At 34.9% G+C, this 16013-nt stretch overlaps 1 protein-coding gene across 1 annotated transcript in view; it reads left to right on the forward strand.

Moving 5' to 3' along the window:
* LOC120631972 overlaps nucleotides 1-16013 on the forward strand; it is a 344454-nt gene that overhangs the window by 213020 nt on the left and 115421 nt on the right. Inside the window, exon 3 of the mRNA XM_039901687.1 lies at nucleotides 1444-1636. Within this exon, the coding sequence (XP_039757621.1) occupies nucleotides 1444-1636 (193 nt within the window). The remainder of the gene's footprint in view (nucleotides 1-1443; nucleotides 1637-16013) is intronic.

A 16013-nucleotide genomic window follows, 5' to 3' on the forward strand; every position in this document is an offset into this window, starting at 1 on the left:
AGCCCCTATAATAGAGAATTGACTTTTCTATTATAAGGGCTATAATTCTCAAAAAAGGCTTCCTTAAATCACTTAAAATAGTTTACGCTTTAAACTATTGAAGTATATACTAGCTCTAATAAACATACATTCTAAAAACCAGCCCTAAGGTGTGAAACGCGGGTGATACATAAAACTTTTGACCACTAATAAAATGCAAACATTATTTAATAATTACAAGCCACCCTGATTGTTGCTCAATTACCCCATAATTGTTCTGAGAGTTACCAGTATATGAGCACATGGATAACTCGACTCTATTGCTATAAATTTGAGATCTATTATCGCGTGAAACCATCGCAACGTATTGTAATGTCAGTCGAACGCCAATAACAATAGTTTCCAATTATCGTTGTGTTATACCAAAAGTTGCAACCCGTCAAGCGTTTATTATGCTGTAGTGATCGAAACCATTGACTTGTAGTTGAATATATAACGTTACAAAATGATTTTAACGACAGGCAATAATTATGTATGTATGAATCTTGAACTCTCGTTATGAGACTTTGTAAACTTATTGAACTATGTGGATTCTTATAATTTTAATATGGGAAAATTGAAAAAATTATTGCGGACAACATAATAAAATGCGTCACTGCATAAATTGTTTCTTCCTTTTGACTCTTATAATACCGAGTTGTTATTTCTTGTTGTTGTGAAAGTGACTGTGATCACTTTTCCTGCGAGCCGGTTGCGAGTGCAGGAGAATTATTATCTCGCAAAACATAGACAGCATTTTACGAAGCTAACAGGCAACCTTCATAATCGGAGAGGGACCGCAAAAAGAATTACATTTACAATTAGGGCCATTCATTTACAATTATTAAAATATTAATGGTTTAATGAATGGTCCTGTCTCTAAAAATTAAATCATTACAAAATAAGGGGTTATGCATTGCATTAAAAAAAATGATTTCCTTATATCGCTCAAACTTGGGGCAGAACTTTGCAGGTAGCTTATTTTCTTGCTTGCAAAATCTATGTTATTCACAGAGCTTAGCTTTCTTCGCGTAGACACTGTTAAGGTTGAGCATGCAGCCTGTCGCATTAGGTTCGATCATACAACATCATTCAGTTTTGGATAGTTTTTGATTTTGAATAACTTTTAATTGGTCAATTATGCAATGATTTAGTTATATTCTGTTTCTTTTATATTTAACAGTGAACTACGAAAGTAGCATTAAATCAATGATATTTTATAGTTACAACACTAACTGAAATAATCAATTAATGAATGAAATGGTTGCATACAAATTCTTTGACTTAGAACAACACAAAATCAAAAAAAATGGGAAAAAGTTAAAAGCCTAGTATGAAAATTTAACTTTCCGCACGATAAACAGCTAAAAGAATTAGCACTTTTTGAGAAACTGTAAAGTAATTTTAGTTTTTCTGTTCTCACAGCTGACGGCAACGCGGCTGCCGATGCCAGCGTTCTCATCGCGCGCCGTGCTGATGTACAGTGCGGCGGTGGGAGGCGAGGGCGTTGCGCTACAGCTGCGGGAAGCCACGCCAGCAGAGATTGACGAGCGGCTCGCCCTTGCCTGTCACGAGCCCGAGCTGCTGGCAGACTTGCTGCACGCCGCTGCTGATATAGGTAAGTGAAACTGCTGATTTTAGGTTCCGTAACCTATTACCCTATTACTAAGCCTTCACTGTCCGTCTGTCACCAGGCTGTTGAACCGTCCTGTTCTCATGAACCGCGCTAGTTAGACACACAGACAGTCACATATGATGTATATCTGTTACATAATATATACCAAGAACATAATGAAATAAATATTTAAGGGGGCTCCCATACAACAGACCTTTTTTCCCCCGATTTTTATAGAAAATGGCACGGAACCTTTCGTGCGGAATCTGACTCGGACTTGGTGGGTTTTGATGGTAAGTGGAAAATATCACCTATAAACAGAGTAACTCTTCGCAGGGCATGCAAGGAGAACGCCTTGCAACATGCCACCCTGTGTCCATAAACCGGAGACGTAGATATTAAGCCTCAAGTGCCTGTTATATGATAATGAAAAACAAATAGGCGTTAGATACGGGAGTTTACGTCTATGAGTGTATTATACCTGTATTATATCCGTTACGACCCTTACTTACCGTGGGTGAAACCCGGGAGACAGCTAACCATCTGTTAAAACCAGCAAGCACCAAAACAATTGCAACACGAACTCATCGTAACTGATCGCTACGAATGTGTAGCATGGTTGCTACGCGCGTTTATAAATAAGAGATGCCTGAAATAGAATTATTGAATACACTGTTGCGTAATGGGATCTATTAACGAGCCTAAAGCAAGGATTAATGTCTAACGAGAGTGTTTTAATGACTAGTAATAACTGGTAATACGCAGTACTTAATAACTCATCTATATACTTATAACATAAATGTAGTGGGTCGAATTCCGCATATTGAAGATATTTTAACAGTTTTGTGGAGGGTTTTTTTATTTTGTCTGTATCTTGGCCATACATCACGCTGAAACTACTGAATGAAATCAAATGAAACTTTGCACGAAATTCAGCACTGTTCCTTTGGGACAGGGGTCGAGTGTTTGGTGATTTTACCCCATCACTCTCTCAATAAATAGTAAACCAATTTCAATAAATATTTTTGTATTAGATAGGTTGTAATATCAGTTCTGCCCAAATATCATGTAGACCTGATGAATGTGACAGGAGATAAAGGAGAGAAGAAGAATCTTTTGTATCTATACTTCGCATCGCTATTTTTTGTATCTTTAGTTATTACGAGTATATTAGTATATACTACAATAGGTTTGTATATTTGGCACTACCAGAACAATTGAAAATATATTTAAGTTAGGTATCTCATTTATTGAGTAGGGTTGTAGACTATATAGCTGTAAATTGCGCAGGCGAAACAGCAGGGCACAGTTAGTATTATTACCCAAACATATTAATTTAATATATCATTTAAAAAACGTCGTTAAAATACAGCAATCAGTTGCGCATGCGCTATGGAGTGGCATGTCAACATAGACAAACACTACTGCATAAAGCTCCTCACTTTGTGTATAATCTATAGCTAATTTAAGACAGTATCTTAAATTAGCTATAGAGATATCTTAAATATTGTTAATATCAACTAAAAAGCTTTTTACAATATTTCGATATACTAAATAATTGTAACAAAGCGATACATTAAAACGTCTAAAACAGGAACACGTCTCTCGGGAAAAGTGCTGTCAACAAAATTGGCATCTAGTTGGAGTTAAAGCCAACTTGTTTTATTTGACTACGGAAGAAAGAATGACTTACACCTAGAGCTGGCGACCTGTTTAATCAATGAGTCCCCGTACTCTTAATAATACATTAATACGCTATGATAATGGATTATCTATGGACCTATTTTAAACTATAAGGCTGCAAGTTGTACAACTGTAAGATTCTCGTTTTTTAATTACCCTGTAAAAACGCAACACTAAAATTGATAGCGGTGATTATTTAGTGGTTACGGCTTTGGCTTCCCTTTCGGGGAGATCCTTTAACCTTTAACTTTTTAGAGTTATGTGCGTTTTTAGTTCAAAGAATTAAAATATTACTAGCTTAATAATAAAGGACAGCATCGTGATGCCCGAGATTTCCACACAATGTTCTTAAATGCGTGTGAAGTCTGCCAATCTGCACTTAGGGAGCGTGGTAAACTGCGATCCTGATCCTTCTCATTCTGAGAGGTGCCCTGTAGTGGTCCGGTCATAGGTTGATAATGAATATGATAATGACTAGACTCGAGTTAAATTTGATTATAAATCATATTCCATGTGTATTACTCTGTACTTGCATTATACAACGTGTAACCGAATTACGAAATCCGCCATAGTCAGACGTATCAACTGTCATGTATTACATCGTTTGACAGGGTGCCATTAAATTACCTACTTGTAAAATATTTCGGTCCTTTTTTAATTTGGATATATAATTGCAATCATCTTATAGCCTATTAAAGTCCGCTGCTGGACTAAGGGCCTCTCCCAACGGTAGAGTTTGCCCATAATCATCAAGCTAGACACACGGGTTGGTGATCTCAGAACATGTTAGTTGTATAACAGAGGATGCTGCGGCCCGAGTTCCGTTATATTTCCTTAGTCTACTCGTACGACAGCCGCAGGAAGAGGATGCGGGTGGTGACAACCGTATTCCGATCTGCCGCCAGTATACGGCATATATTTGCCTGTAATTAATTATGTACTTTATTAAAACATTTTGTAATTTGGCGAAGAAAAGACTAGATATAATTTTTTATTATCTCCATGACCTTTTAGCTCTTCGTACATTTCATTCACCAGCTCTTTGTCAATGAGTAGTATACTTCCTGGAACCGTATGCTGGGTGTTTTGAAATTCAAATATGAAATTTTGCATTCCAAACTGGCGTCGAGCATCGCGCGTTTGCCGTAGTGTATTACCATTTCCTGCGAACGTTGGGGAGGAGCATCATTTTTATCGTAAACTATGGGTATGTCTTCCTTTATACTGCGACTTTACCTCTAAGTTACAAAACTATCATTCAAGTTTAAAAATGGAAAAAAAACATTTATTAATCACTTTTGAAACAAATGTTGTTAAACATATACAATAACAACTTTATTAAAAAACAAAACTTAAAAATAACTACAATAACATACATCTGCAACATTTCTTGACAGCTTATAACCTAAAATCGTGCTAAATCCCGCTCCGAGATGTTACGTAACTAGGCCATATATATATGGCCTAGTCACCTAGGCCTAGACTTGGTTCACTTGGACTTTTAAATATGCAATATGTTATAGTAGCTGAAATCTAACTGTCCATTGTTGTTGGTTAATTTTATATGTCTCTTGGTGTCCAATAAAGTATTCTTTATTTCCTTCTCTCTCAAGTGCGCATAAAACTGTTACAATCGCAATTTTATTTCGTTTATTCCGAATATTCTGCGTGGATTATAAACTGAGTGCCAAAGTCATTACTACTCAGGCGAACGTAAATGATATATATATCTACAACAACATCAATATTGTTAGGTACTTGAAACCATCGTTTATCGTTAGTGGTGATGTAGATTTCAATGTGAACTAGTACATAATGTTTGCATTGAAACATGCACTGGGAACCTATAAAACAAAATTACAAACTTAATTAACATGCATTGATTTGTGGAAATGCATTTTCTCATTATTTCATCCCGCTATCATGTATTAGTGGCGAAATAATATGGTAACCTTCTAGTTTAAATGCAGTTAAACCAAAAGGATGTGGCCCATATTAAAGTAGTTTTAAGGCAATTAAGGCGTTACAAAAACACTTGGCATAACGGGGTATACAACTTAGGTTATATGAGTTACATAGTGAAAATAGATTAATGAAAGTTAAATGTTTGCCTAGGAATCTCCTTTGATTAGGCGTTACTTACTTAAACATTGATTAGTTCGTCATTAGTGAAAACGGCCATTGATGTCTCGAAAATACCGCAATGGATTGGATCCTTTTCGTTTATCTACGTCCAAATGAAAAATGTACTTGTGAGAGCAATATTTAGTTGATCTCTAGGTTATCCATTATTTCTAGACGCATTTTCACCTTTGTGTGTAATGAATAGAAATTGGTATCCTTATGCAAATTTCAAGTTTTGTATTTGCCGGCTAAAGGTTGAGTGTTTTGGTATCTTTTCAAAGCAAAAGACTTTTTTCCCTTTAGTTTTAGGTTTATGAGTAGAATGATTACCAACTCTTTAAAAACTAACATACCGTTTTATAGATGCACAAAAGTGCCAATTCTGTTTAATATATGATTACGTTACGCATCCGAGTTATTTTTATGCAGACTTTACAAGTACACAAAAGTAGTAATGTAATGTGCACGTATAACGCTACAAAAAATTAATAATTTGTCCAGTGCTCAATATATATGCTGAAATAAACATATCTGATATTGCTGGTATAGCTTAGTGGAACTAATATATATTGGTACAAATTGTTACGTCACAGGTTTAGGATTAGAATTAATCTAGAACATATACCTAACTTAAAGACAAATACAATTATATTAATAATCACTACGTGCAAACTAGTTATAGGTGTAAGTAATTCGATCGCAAGTTTCTTTTATAAATAAAACTGATATATTAAGTTAGGAGTGAACGTGTGATGGCATCATCAGCTGACGACGAGCCGCTGGAAACAAGCGGCTCAGGACTCTTGGAGCGATTTTGGAACTCTCTACAAAAGACCTATGTCCAGCAGTGGACTTCACTCGGCTGAAGTGATGATGATGATGAAACGGCACGGATCTCCTCCTCCACCTCGGATGAGAAAGGTTTAAGTCGTAGTCCACCATGGTGGCCTAGTGCGGATTGAAAGACTCCACACGCTTTAAGATATATCTCATCCTGTATACACTAACAATTAAAATAACATGACTGTAACCAAATCCATTTGAAAAGCTGACGACTTTATAATGAAAACGCCGTAGGCCGCGCCGTTAACTTGTCAAAAATACCGCCTACTCCTGTTACGCTTAAAAATGCTAACTCATGCAAACGAGCTCTGAAGGCCTCTAATTTAATTAGATTTTCCCAAGCAAACGATGAAATATTCCCCTCCATTATTGGACACAAATTGAAAAGATCCAACTGTTATGCATTTCAATCGCAAAGTTGTTATTTGATTTAAAAATGAGAAGCGGTAGTGTCGAAATTGCGGAAGTTTTGTCGTGGAGGCGTGCTTTTCAACTGTCACTCTAATTATTATGAATCATACTACTCTATAACAGACTTTACCCGGCCACTCTTCGCTATAATAATAATAATAATAATTCTTTATTTTCAGGCAATAGTCCCATAGAATAGATTTGTTTTACAGTACAATAATAACAATAATAATAAATAAAGCTAATGCAGATGAAAAAAAAAAAAAAGAATTATCTTAAAACCTAAAATTATTATTCTCACACCTATCGTGAATTTTTATTCAAGCAATGTTTTATTACTTGCTTAATAAGCTTGCCTTGTTAAAAGCATTCACATATTTTGTGTTAAATATGAATTTTTCCGTGACTACCTGTAAGAAATCTGCGATTCCAGTTTTTGGCTTGTCCTGCACATGCCTTGTTGTTTTTTTTAACCTAACAATTAGTAGTCTAAATTAACTGTTTTATGTCCTCGTTCATAAACAGCTAGGAACAATATAATCACTGAGGGATTACGAAATAATATGGTACATGTTAATTAACCACTCTCCAAGGGGCACCTTAATGGAATACCGAGTATTTGCTTACTACGGATAGCATCCCGGGAACTAACTAAATAGTAGATAGATTTACCGTAGCTTGAGTTCTTTTTGTTGTTTTATAATTACGAACAGATTCACGTTTAGATTGTATAAAAATAAAGGGTAGGTTCGTGGTAAATTTATGGAGATTTTTCATAACTAAAAACGTATTTTAAAGTTATCACAATAACCAGTTTAGTTATTTATTTATATTGAACGAAATAGAAAATAAAATTGCGGTAAGATTTTTTATTTTTTTGCGAGGCTCTTTCTTGCTTTTTCTCTGTTGATTCAATTCAGTTCAGTTGTCACGTTAAGAGAAATACAATCTAGAAGCCGCAATAAAAGCGTAGCAAACCAAATAAAATATAAGTAGTTGTATATTTTATGCAATGGGCGGTGTAAAGCTGTCGCAAAGATGAATTGTCACTCTGTGAATTGTTTCTAAGGCGCACTCGAATCACAGACAATGTTGGCCGGCGGGGAAAATTTCCTTTCTTTTTAAGCACTATTTTTATAAGAGCCAGCTTTTTAAAAAGTTTGCGTTCACTGGGAAATTGACTTCGATGAAAATTAAGTTTAGCAAAGACCATATTTTAACTAGCATTTTCATGCAGCTTCGCTAGCGTAAAATTGGTTTTATTTTCCGGGGAACTAAGAATTAATGAATAGCGACGAGCAAAAAATAGCTAAGCTTAATTAAGGCACCACCTACATGTACAAGCACGTTGAACTGTTTTCGAATAAACAGTACTCCAGTTTCTGAGCATGCATCTATCCTTAACTAACCTTTAAAAACAGCAAATAGCAAAAAGCCTTTTTTTCTAAAACACTCAAATTAAGTCACATTTGAGTGTCGAAAGATGGAGGCACTTTTTTTTTTTTAAATATAGACTATATAATAAACACATAAGTACACATTATATATTTATAATGTGTACTAAAATTGTTTTCTACTAAAACCGTGATCAATATGAATTGCAAAGTTTTAGACTATTATTTTGCTGTAATATTTACCTACAGACAAGATCCACTTTAGGTATACATTTCAGAAAAATCACTGAGGTTGATGACTGGAAAAGTTCTTCAGACTTCCGTACCGCGTCACTTACACATTTTTTTATTGTAATAATTGAAGAAGGCGGCCTTTTGTATTCTACTCCAGTTTTTGTGTTTCTCTCTATTCGTCCTTTATTTTTCTAACTGTGTAGTGGTGTACAAATAAAGAGTTTAAATAAATAAATAAATAAGAACCAAGCAGGTGGCCCACCTCATGGTCAATGTATAACTTTCGTCGGGGCAACACTTCACATACAAAGAACAAGTCATTAAAAATGCCACCCTGCGTCCATTAACCCCAGGTAGATATTAAACCTCATGAGCCTGTAATTACACCGGCAACAACGCTCTTCAGACCAAAACATAGCAATGCTGCATGACGACAGAACTAAGCATGGACTTTCACGGAATGGCTCTGTCACAAAAAGCTACTTCTTTAAACCGGAACATAGGAATACTGTTTGGCGACAGAAATAAACATGGCGGGAGTACTTTTCCGGATTAGCTCTGTCACAAAAAGCTACTACTTTAAAGCGGAACATAGGAATACTGCTTGGCGACAGAAATAAACATGGCGGAAGTACTTTTCCGGATTAGCTCTGTCACAAAAAGCGGAACATAGAAATACTGCTTGGCGGCAGAAATAAACATGGCGGGAGTACTTTTCCGGATTAGCTCTGTCACAAAAAGCTACTACTTTAAAGCGGAACATAGAAATACTGCTTGGCGGCAGAAATAAACATGGCGGTAGTACTTTTCCGGACTAGCTCTGTCACAAAAAGCTACTACTTTACCTAGTATTGTTTCGTTCTATTCTTTACGAACAATTAATAGTTAGCCTATATCTCTTTACTGCTCGTAGAGGACAAACAAACAGTTACAGACCGTACGAAGGTACATATTAATGGCAGTGGCATGCATAAAGGGTATGCACAAGGCACACAGATGATATAGAATGAAGAAAATTGAATAAAGAAAGGAAGTTAATGAAAAAACCTCTAAAGGTTAGGTTTTTTTTAACTCGTACTGGATATTTTTTGTATTGGACATCATCTGCCTGCTTTGTGTATACCCTGTGCATACCTTGTATGCACGCAACAGATTAATGGTATTCTCATGAAAGCAGCTAATAATAATGTACTGAAGAGTCACATTCTCTCTCTTGCTCAAATGCAGAACAGAGTGCACGGCTCCATTAAATTATCACGGAAATCAGAATTCGACGCGACGTCTTGTAAATTAGATGCAAATTCGAATTAATCGGATTACGTATAAATTTCAATTAGTCGCGAGTATAGTTCTGTTAGATCCCGAGGGGGATGTGGTTTAGTAGCAAGATCGGCTGGTTCTTGTTACCAGGTACATGTAGAGACATTGTTATGCCTTTGGCGAAGAAGAAATCAGCATACTCTGATTGAAACCGATAAGTACAGTAAAACTTATTTGTTACTTAAAATATATCTTAAAGAACAAGTTCCGCGTGGTGGAAAAACGCTACTTTGGTTTCATTCTTTAGGTATAATATATGGCTATGAAAAATGTTATATGTATGATCATTCATTTAAACGTTATTAGGAAGACAGTATTCCGGGTTAAGCTGACGTTATACCAGGATTCTGTGTGCGATTGATTAAAAAAATTTTGCAATCCCACATTAACGAGCGAGAAGGAGAGAGGTGATCCTGCAGAATTAATAATGATATTATACATAATATACCTAACATTAATGTTGCAATAATAATAATAAAATCTAATTTGTTTTTTAGCTCACTTTTATTACACAATGACAATTTCTAGTTTGTTAATTCTTTCAATTGTAAGCTGGGGCTTCAAAAGCTGGATTGCATTCCTAATGGTTTGAATGATCAGATTTGCACAGGGCTAAGTCTTGAAAGAACCTCTTATAATATAAACGTAAGAAAAATATAGTTTTACACGCTCAGTTAAAATAAATAGCCAATAAGATTAGCGTACGTCGTAATTGGACCCGCATAAATTCGCTAGAGGTCGCTTGGTATTAAATTTTACGACAAACACGGACCCTCATATAACTTTGTTATTACGGTTGCGATATATTGCAACCAGATGCCAGAAACTTCCTATTTTGGGTTAAAGATGATACTGTTGTTCCATGCTGTTAGTAGTATAGTTAGTTCAAAATGCTAATTTGTTCATCACGCATTTGGAAGAAAAAAAATCACACATGTGGTCTAAGCTTTAGTTACGGCGAGCATTTAAGCTGGAAAAATACTGTCATAAATAGCTTACTTGTCATACCATTTCAAAATTGCGATAAAGAAATTTGAAATAACAGTAAAAATAATTTTAAAATTATATGTTAACATCATAAATATTCCAATTTTCTATTTGGATGCGAAACCTTAAAAAAGGAAAAAGCTAAATCTCAGTTTTATCTCTTTTTCCGAGTAAACGGATTTGAAAGAGAAAAAATCGCACATGGGGCCTAAGCTTTAGAAACGGCCTGCGTTTTAGCTTAAAAAAAACTCTTATAAATATCTGACTTGTCATCCCATCTCAAAATAATTTTAAAATTATATGTTAACATCATAAATATTCCTATTTTCCATTTGGATGCGAAACCTTAAAAAAGGAAAATGCTAAATCTCAGTTTTATCTCTTTTTCCGAGTGAATTTTAATGAGAGAGATAGAGAAAATGGATTAAACTTACTCATTGCTGTGTGAAACAAAATGTTGACGCAACTAAATTAAAAGGCTTTCCTGGTTTCTTTTGCACCGTTTTTAGTTTTGTTCTCTCATCTTATCTCATGTAGCTATTTAGCTCGTTCGTACTTTTATATTTACTGTAGGTTATTAAAGTGAACACATTATACCTACATACTAAACTTTATGTTTTTTTTTAGATAACTTCAATAGAGTGACATCTTTCTTTTGCAGCATGCTCCGAAGATAACATTATAGGATCTTGTGGTGCCATCTAGTTAGGCAACGTGGCGACCTGTATCTTTCCGTACACCTAGGATGCTTATAATTTTTGGCTGGAGGAAAAAAGGACGGTCTTTTTCCTTTAAATAAAATAAATAAATAAATAAATATACTACGACAATACACACATCGCCATCTAGCCCCAAAGTAAGCGTAGCTTGTGTCATGGGTACTAAGATAACTGATGAATATTTTTATGAATAATATACATAAATACTTATAAATACTTAGAATATATATAAAGACACCCAGACACTGAAAAACATTCATGCTCGTCACACAAATATTTTCCAGCAGTGGGAATCGAACTCACGGCCGTGGACTCAGAAAGCAGGGTCTTTGCAAACTGCGCGTAAATTTATAGGGATGAAAATAATCAAAAAAATATCCACGACTAACGCACGTCAATCTTCACGATATAAATAGTATAAATTTGAAATTGTGTATGTTTGTTTTGTACTTGCTTAGCGCTCTAACGAAGCCACCAATCAACTTATTTTTTGGTATAGAGCTAGTTGAAAGGACGGATAATAACATAGGCTACTTCTTATACCAGAAAAACAAACGGTTCCCAAGGTATATGTACAAAACCGTTATAAACACGGACAAACATGCTGCAAAAGATAGTAGACTCTATACATAGCTAAAGCAAAATGATAAATCAATCGGAAAAATAATTATAAATGATGGAAATATGTCAATTTAAATTGACCGCTTTAGCCGAGAATAAGGTGAACATTAATTACAAAGTGAACTCCACGGTCCAGTTTCGCCAATTCACTTTGTCGGTTTATTCAGCTTAATTAAATGACACTAAGTAAATAGCGGCCACGAATTCAGGGCACAATTGTACGAGCACTTTCGAAGTTTCAGCATAAGTCGAGTGGGGAGCAATATAAAGGCATTTGCAATTTTATCACTGAACATTTTCCGCAGGCTTTGATTCTATTGAGCTTTTTAAAGTATAGTACCTCTTTTCTCCGAAGATAACATTATAATAACGTTTGCTTTTCTTAAATTATGAAATTTCAAACAAAGTTTGTAAAGAAGTTAGAACTATCTTTAAGTACATTTGATCATCCACAGTTTCCCTGACTGAAGTCGGCTATGGTGGTCTATCTCAGAAAGGTTTTTCGACTAGGCAGGAGATTTTGTAGTGGACAAGTGAGTGCGTAAACATAGGTACACTCTCATAGTCCGATGTTACGGCAGATCCGACACGACCGGAAAGAGATCGGGTGTAGGATCCTTAACGTGCTTTCCTAGGCACCAGTAGGTTTTTCTATCAAGTATCATCAATACTGGTAGTCTATCAAGTTGCCTGAAAGCAAGCCGCTCCGCTTTCATCTCAGACAAGATAGAACAATGATTGTTAAATTGTAAAATGATGTTGGAAAAGAGCAACTGCTGAGTTTCTTGCCGGCTTCTTCTCGGTAGAGTCTGCCTTCCAAACCGGTGGTAGAGTCACTACAATCAGACATACTGACGTTTAAAAAGTACTTCTTTTAGGCCTACAAGAAATAAATGAATTAGGAATTAATTTTGAAAACTTTGTACCAGCCCAGTGTTTCGAAATTGTAGGTGATATTTCATAATTTTAACTTAAATTTCGTAAAAGTTTATGCTCGCTACTCATTATTTAACTGGCTCTTACATGCTTGTGGTAAGACTGACAAAAACCATAATATTTAAAAAAAAATCTAAATATTTGTACCACGATGGCCCAACTATTTGTGTAAGGGAAGGCACAAAATTAATTACACAGCGGGGTCTGCGATCTAAAGCAATTTCGCTTTGTTATGTATCAGCACAAATTGAATTGATTGCGATATTGCTTCATTTGCAACTTTATGACTGAAGATTGGATAGTTTGTCGCCACTATTGCGATGCTTCGTTTCTCCTTTGTTAATGACACGTTGTGCCCCGCGGTTACACTTGCATTAAATAGTTGTTATATGCCACACGGATAAAACCTCCCTACTAATATTATAAATGTCAATGTAAGTTTGTTTGTTACGCTTCCACGCAAAAACTACTTAACCGATCCTAATGAAACTTCGTACACATATTCTTGGAAGTGTTTGAAGTAATATAGGATACTTTTTGTGAGGGAATGAAAGTGTTTGACGATTTTACACCATAACTCCGACAAACTATAACCGATTTAAATAACTATTTTTGTACTATAGAGGTTATAATATGTGTTTAATTTTGCCCAAATTTTGTGTAGATCTGATGAATGTGGAAGGAGATAGAGGACAGAACTCCTCAGCAGACAACAGCAAACCCCTCATTTAAGGCTGAGCGATACTGAATACTTTAGTTTTTTTTAGAACTACAACTATTGAATTGCCAAATCAAATTGAATGCCACATCAAAAAACAAAATCAAACGCAGACAAAGTCGCGGGCAACAGCTAGTATATTATAAATATTCTACAGCAATATACAAATCGCCATCTAGTCCCAAAGTAAGCGTAATTTTTATGAGACCTTACGCATGCCCTCTGGTACGGCCTATAATATTAATTTGTCATTTCCACTTACACTGGCGACAAAATAGAAGTATTAATAAAAAAAAATAACATGCTGTAAAGGGCAAGGGTTTATCTATGTAAGATTGCCTTGATATAAACTGACTCTTTTTTGTAAGGGTTACTATTTTAAGCTTAAAAATGTCGATTGAGAAACATTTGACGGTCGATTGGCGCAGTCGGCAGCGACCCTGCTTTCTGAGTCCACGGTTCGATTCCCACAACTGGAAAATGTTAGTGTGATGAACTTTATGATGATGATGATTATAAGTATTTATGTATATTATTGAATAAAAAATATTCATCAGTCATCTTAGTACGCATAACACAAGCTACGCTTACTTTGGTGTTGTCTGTATAGTCGAAGTATATTTATTTATTTATTACATTTTTTATGAGTTATTTTTGATTTAATTTTTAAGTTTAATTCGCCATAAAAATATTAAATCCGTCAATTTCCTATATCTTCATTGAGGTTTTAAGTAAGTAGGGCCGTCAAATAAACATTTTGTAGCAAAGAGCGTACTTCTCAAGTTTCGGCAAAATCAAGCGGGGAGCCATATTACGAGTACTACATTTGCAACTTTATGACTGGAACATTGCCTGCGTGCCTCTGGTACTGTTTTCCCTTTTATGAAACTTTTTAATGTATTTGCATTGTATAATAGAACCGGAGCCTTTCGGAGATTTTGAGTAATTCACCTAATGTTATAATAATTATCATGATATTTATTTATTCCAGATAAAAAAAAATATATGCAATTTAAAAGATACAAAAATAAAGAATATAAACAAGGATAATAAATATAATATTATTAAAATATAAAAAAATCATTTTTATGGTATTAATTTACGGACTAAGCATAAATGGTAGGTGAATCAATATCGCCTATAAACAGAGCAATACTTCGCTGGGCATACAAGGAACCAGCCCAGAAATGTGAAACCCTATGTCTAACAACCTGAGGCGTAAGTGTCACGCGTCCAGCTTGTAATTACACCGACAACCACGCCCTTCAAATTCAAACAAAACAATGCTTCTTGGTGGCAGAAACAACCAGGGTGGTAGTTCTTCCCCGAACAAGCTCTGGCACAAAAAGCTCTACTAATACCAGACTAGACTATATGATATTCCAGAACAATAGATTTATTTTCTTTCAACCTGCTTAGACTGTAGGCTGAACATTAGAATACCCTTGCCTCGTTTTGTGTAGTCAGGTAATAAAAAAACAATAAATACAAAAATATATACAGTTGCCTATCAAAATTGGATACGAAATCAAACTATCCAGACTTGTACTAACTTAAAGTTGACCAAGAGGCTATATCTTCTAATTGTACTATGTACTTAAATAAGTCAAGATGACCACACTGTCCGAGAGGACGGTCAACATTACTAAGTGGTTTCTGCGATCCGGTGCCGCCAATTCACTTTGTAGGTTTATTCAGTTTAATTAAATGACTCTAAGCAAATGGCGGCCACAAATGCCAAGTAGGCACAAAGAGGCACTTTCCCAGTTTCTGTGAGATGAGTGAAGCTCAAATATTAGAGTACTTTCTTCACCAGATACTCGTTATAGGTTTATACTGGTTCACATCTTAAAATAGGAGCTGATTAATAAAAACACGTGTCACGTTATGTACGTAATTCAAATAAATTTGAACTGATTATGACAACAAAAAGTTCTAACAACAATACCTCAAGATTACCCACACACCTTACTCCTACTTCAGAAATACCAGCCGTGTCAATCTAAGTTGAGCTTATTTTTACTCTTTGATAAAAAAATATCATTAAAAAAGATTATAATTAGGAACTATGTTAACAAAAACAATTATATATAATAAGTCATAAAAATTAAAATCTATACAATGTTCTTTTACTGATAGCTCGAACTGTGTTATATACGGATAAGTGTACAAAAAATCTGCGCTTTCTTTATCACATAACGCGCCAAAAGAAGTAGGTTTGATAATTATTTATTAATAAGAAATCAAAATACATTTGATATACAAAAATATACTATTTTGGGTACATAAAAAGATTAGGGTTTCTTTTTAAAAAATGGATAAAAAATCAATGCATTTTTCCAGACTTCGTTTGTAAGATACAACTATGAATGCAAAAAAATAATATTAAA

This window comes from Pararge aegeria, chromosome 19 (assembly GCF_905163445.1).
Source record: "Pararge aegeria chromosome 19, ilParAegt1.1, whole genome shotgun sequence".
Taxonomy (NCBI): Eukaryota; Metazoa; Arthropoda; class Insecta; order Lepidoptera; family Nymphalidae; genus Pararge; species Pararge aegeria.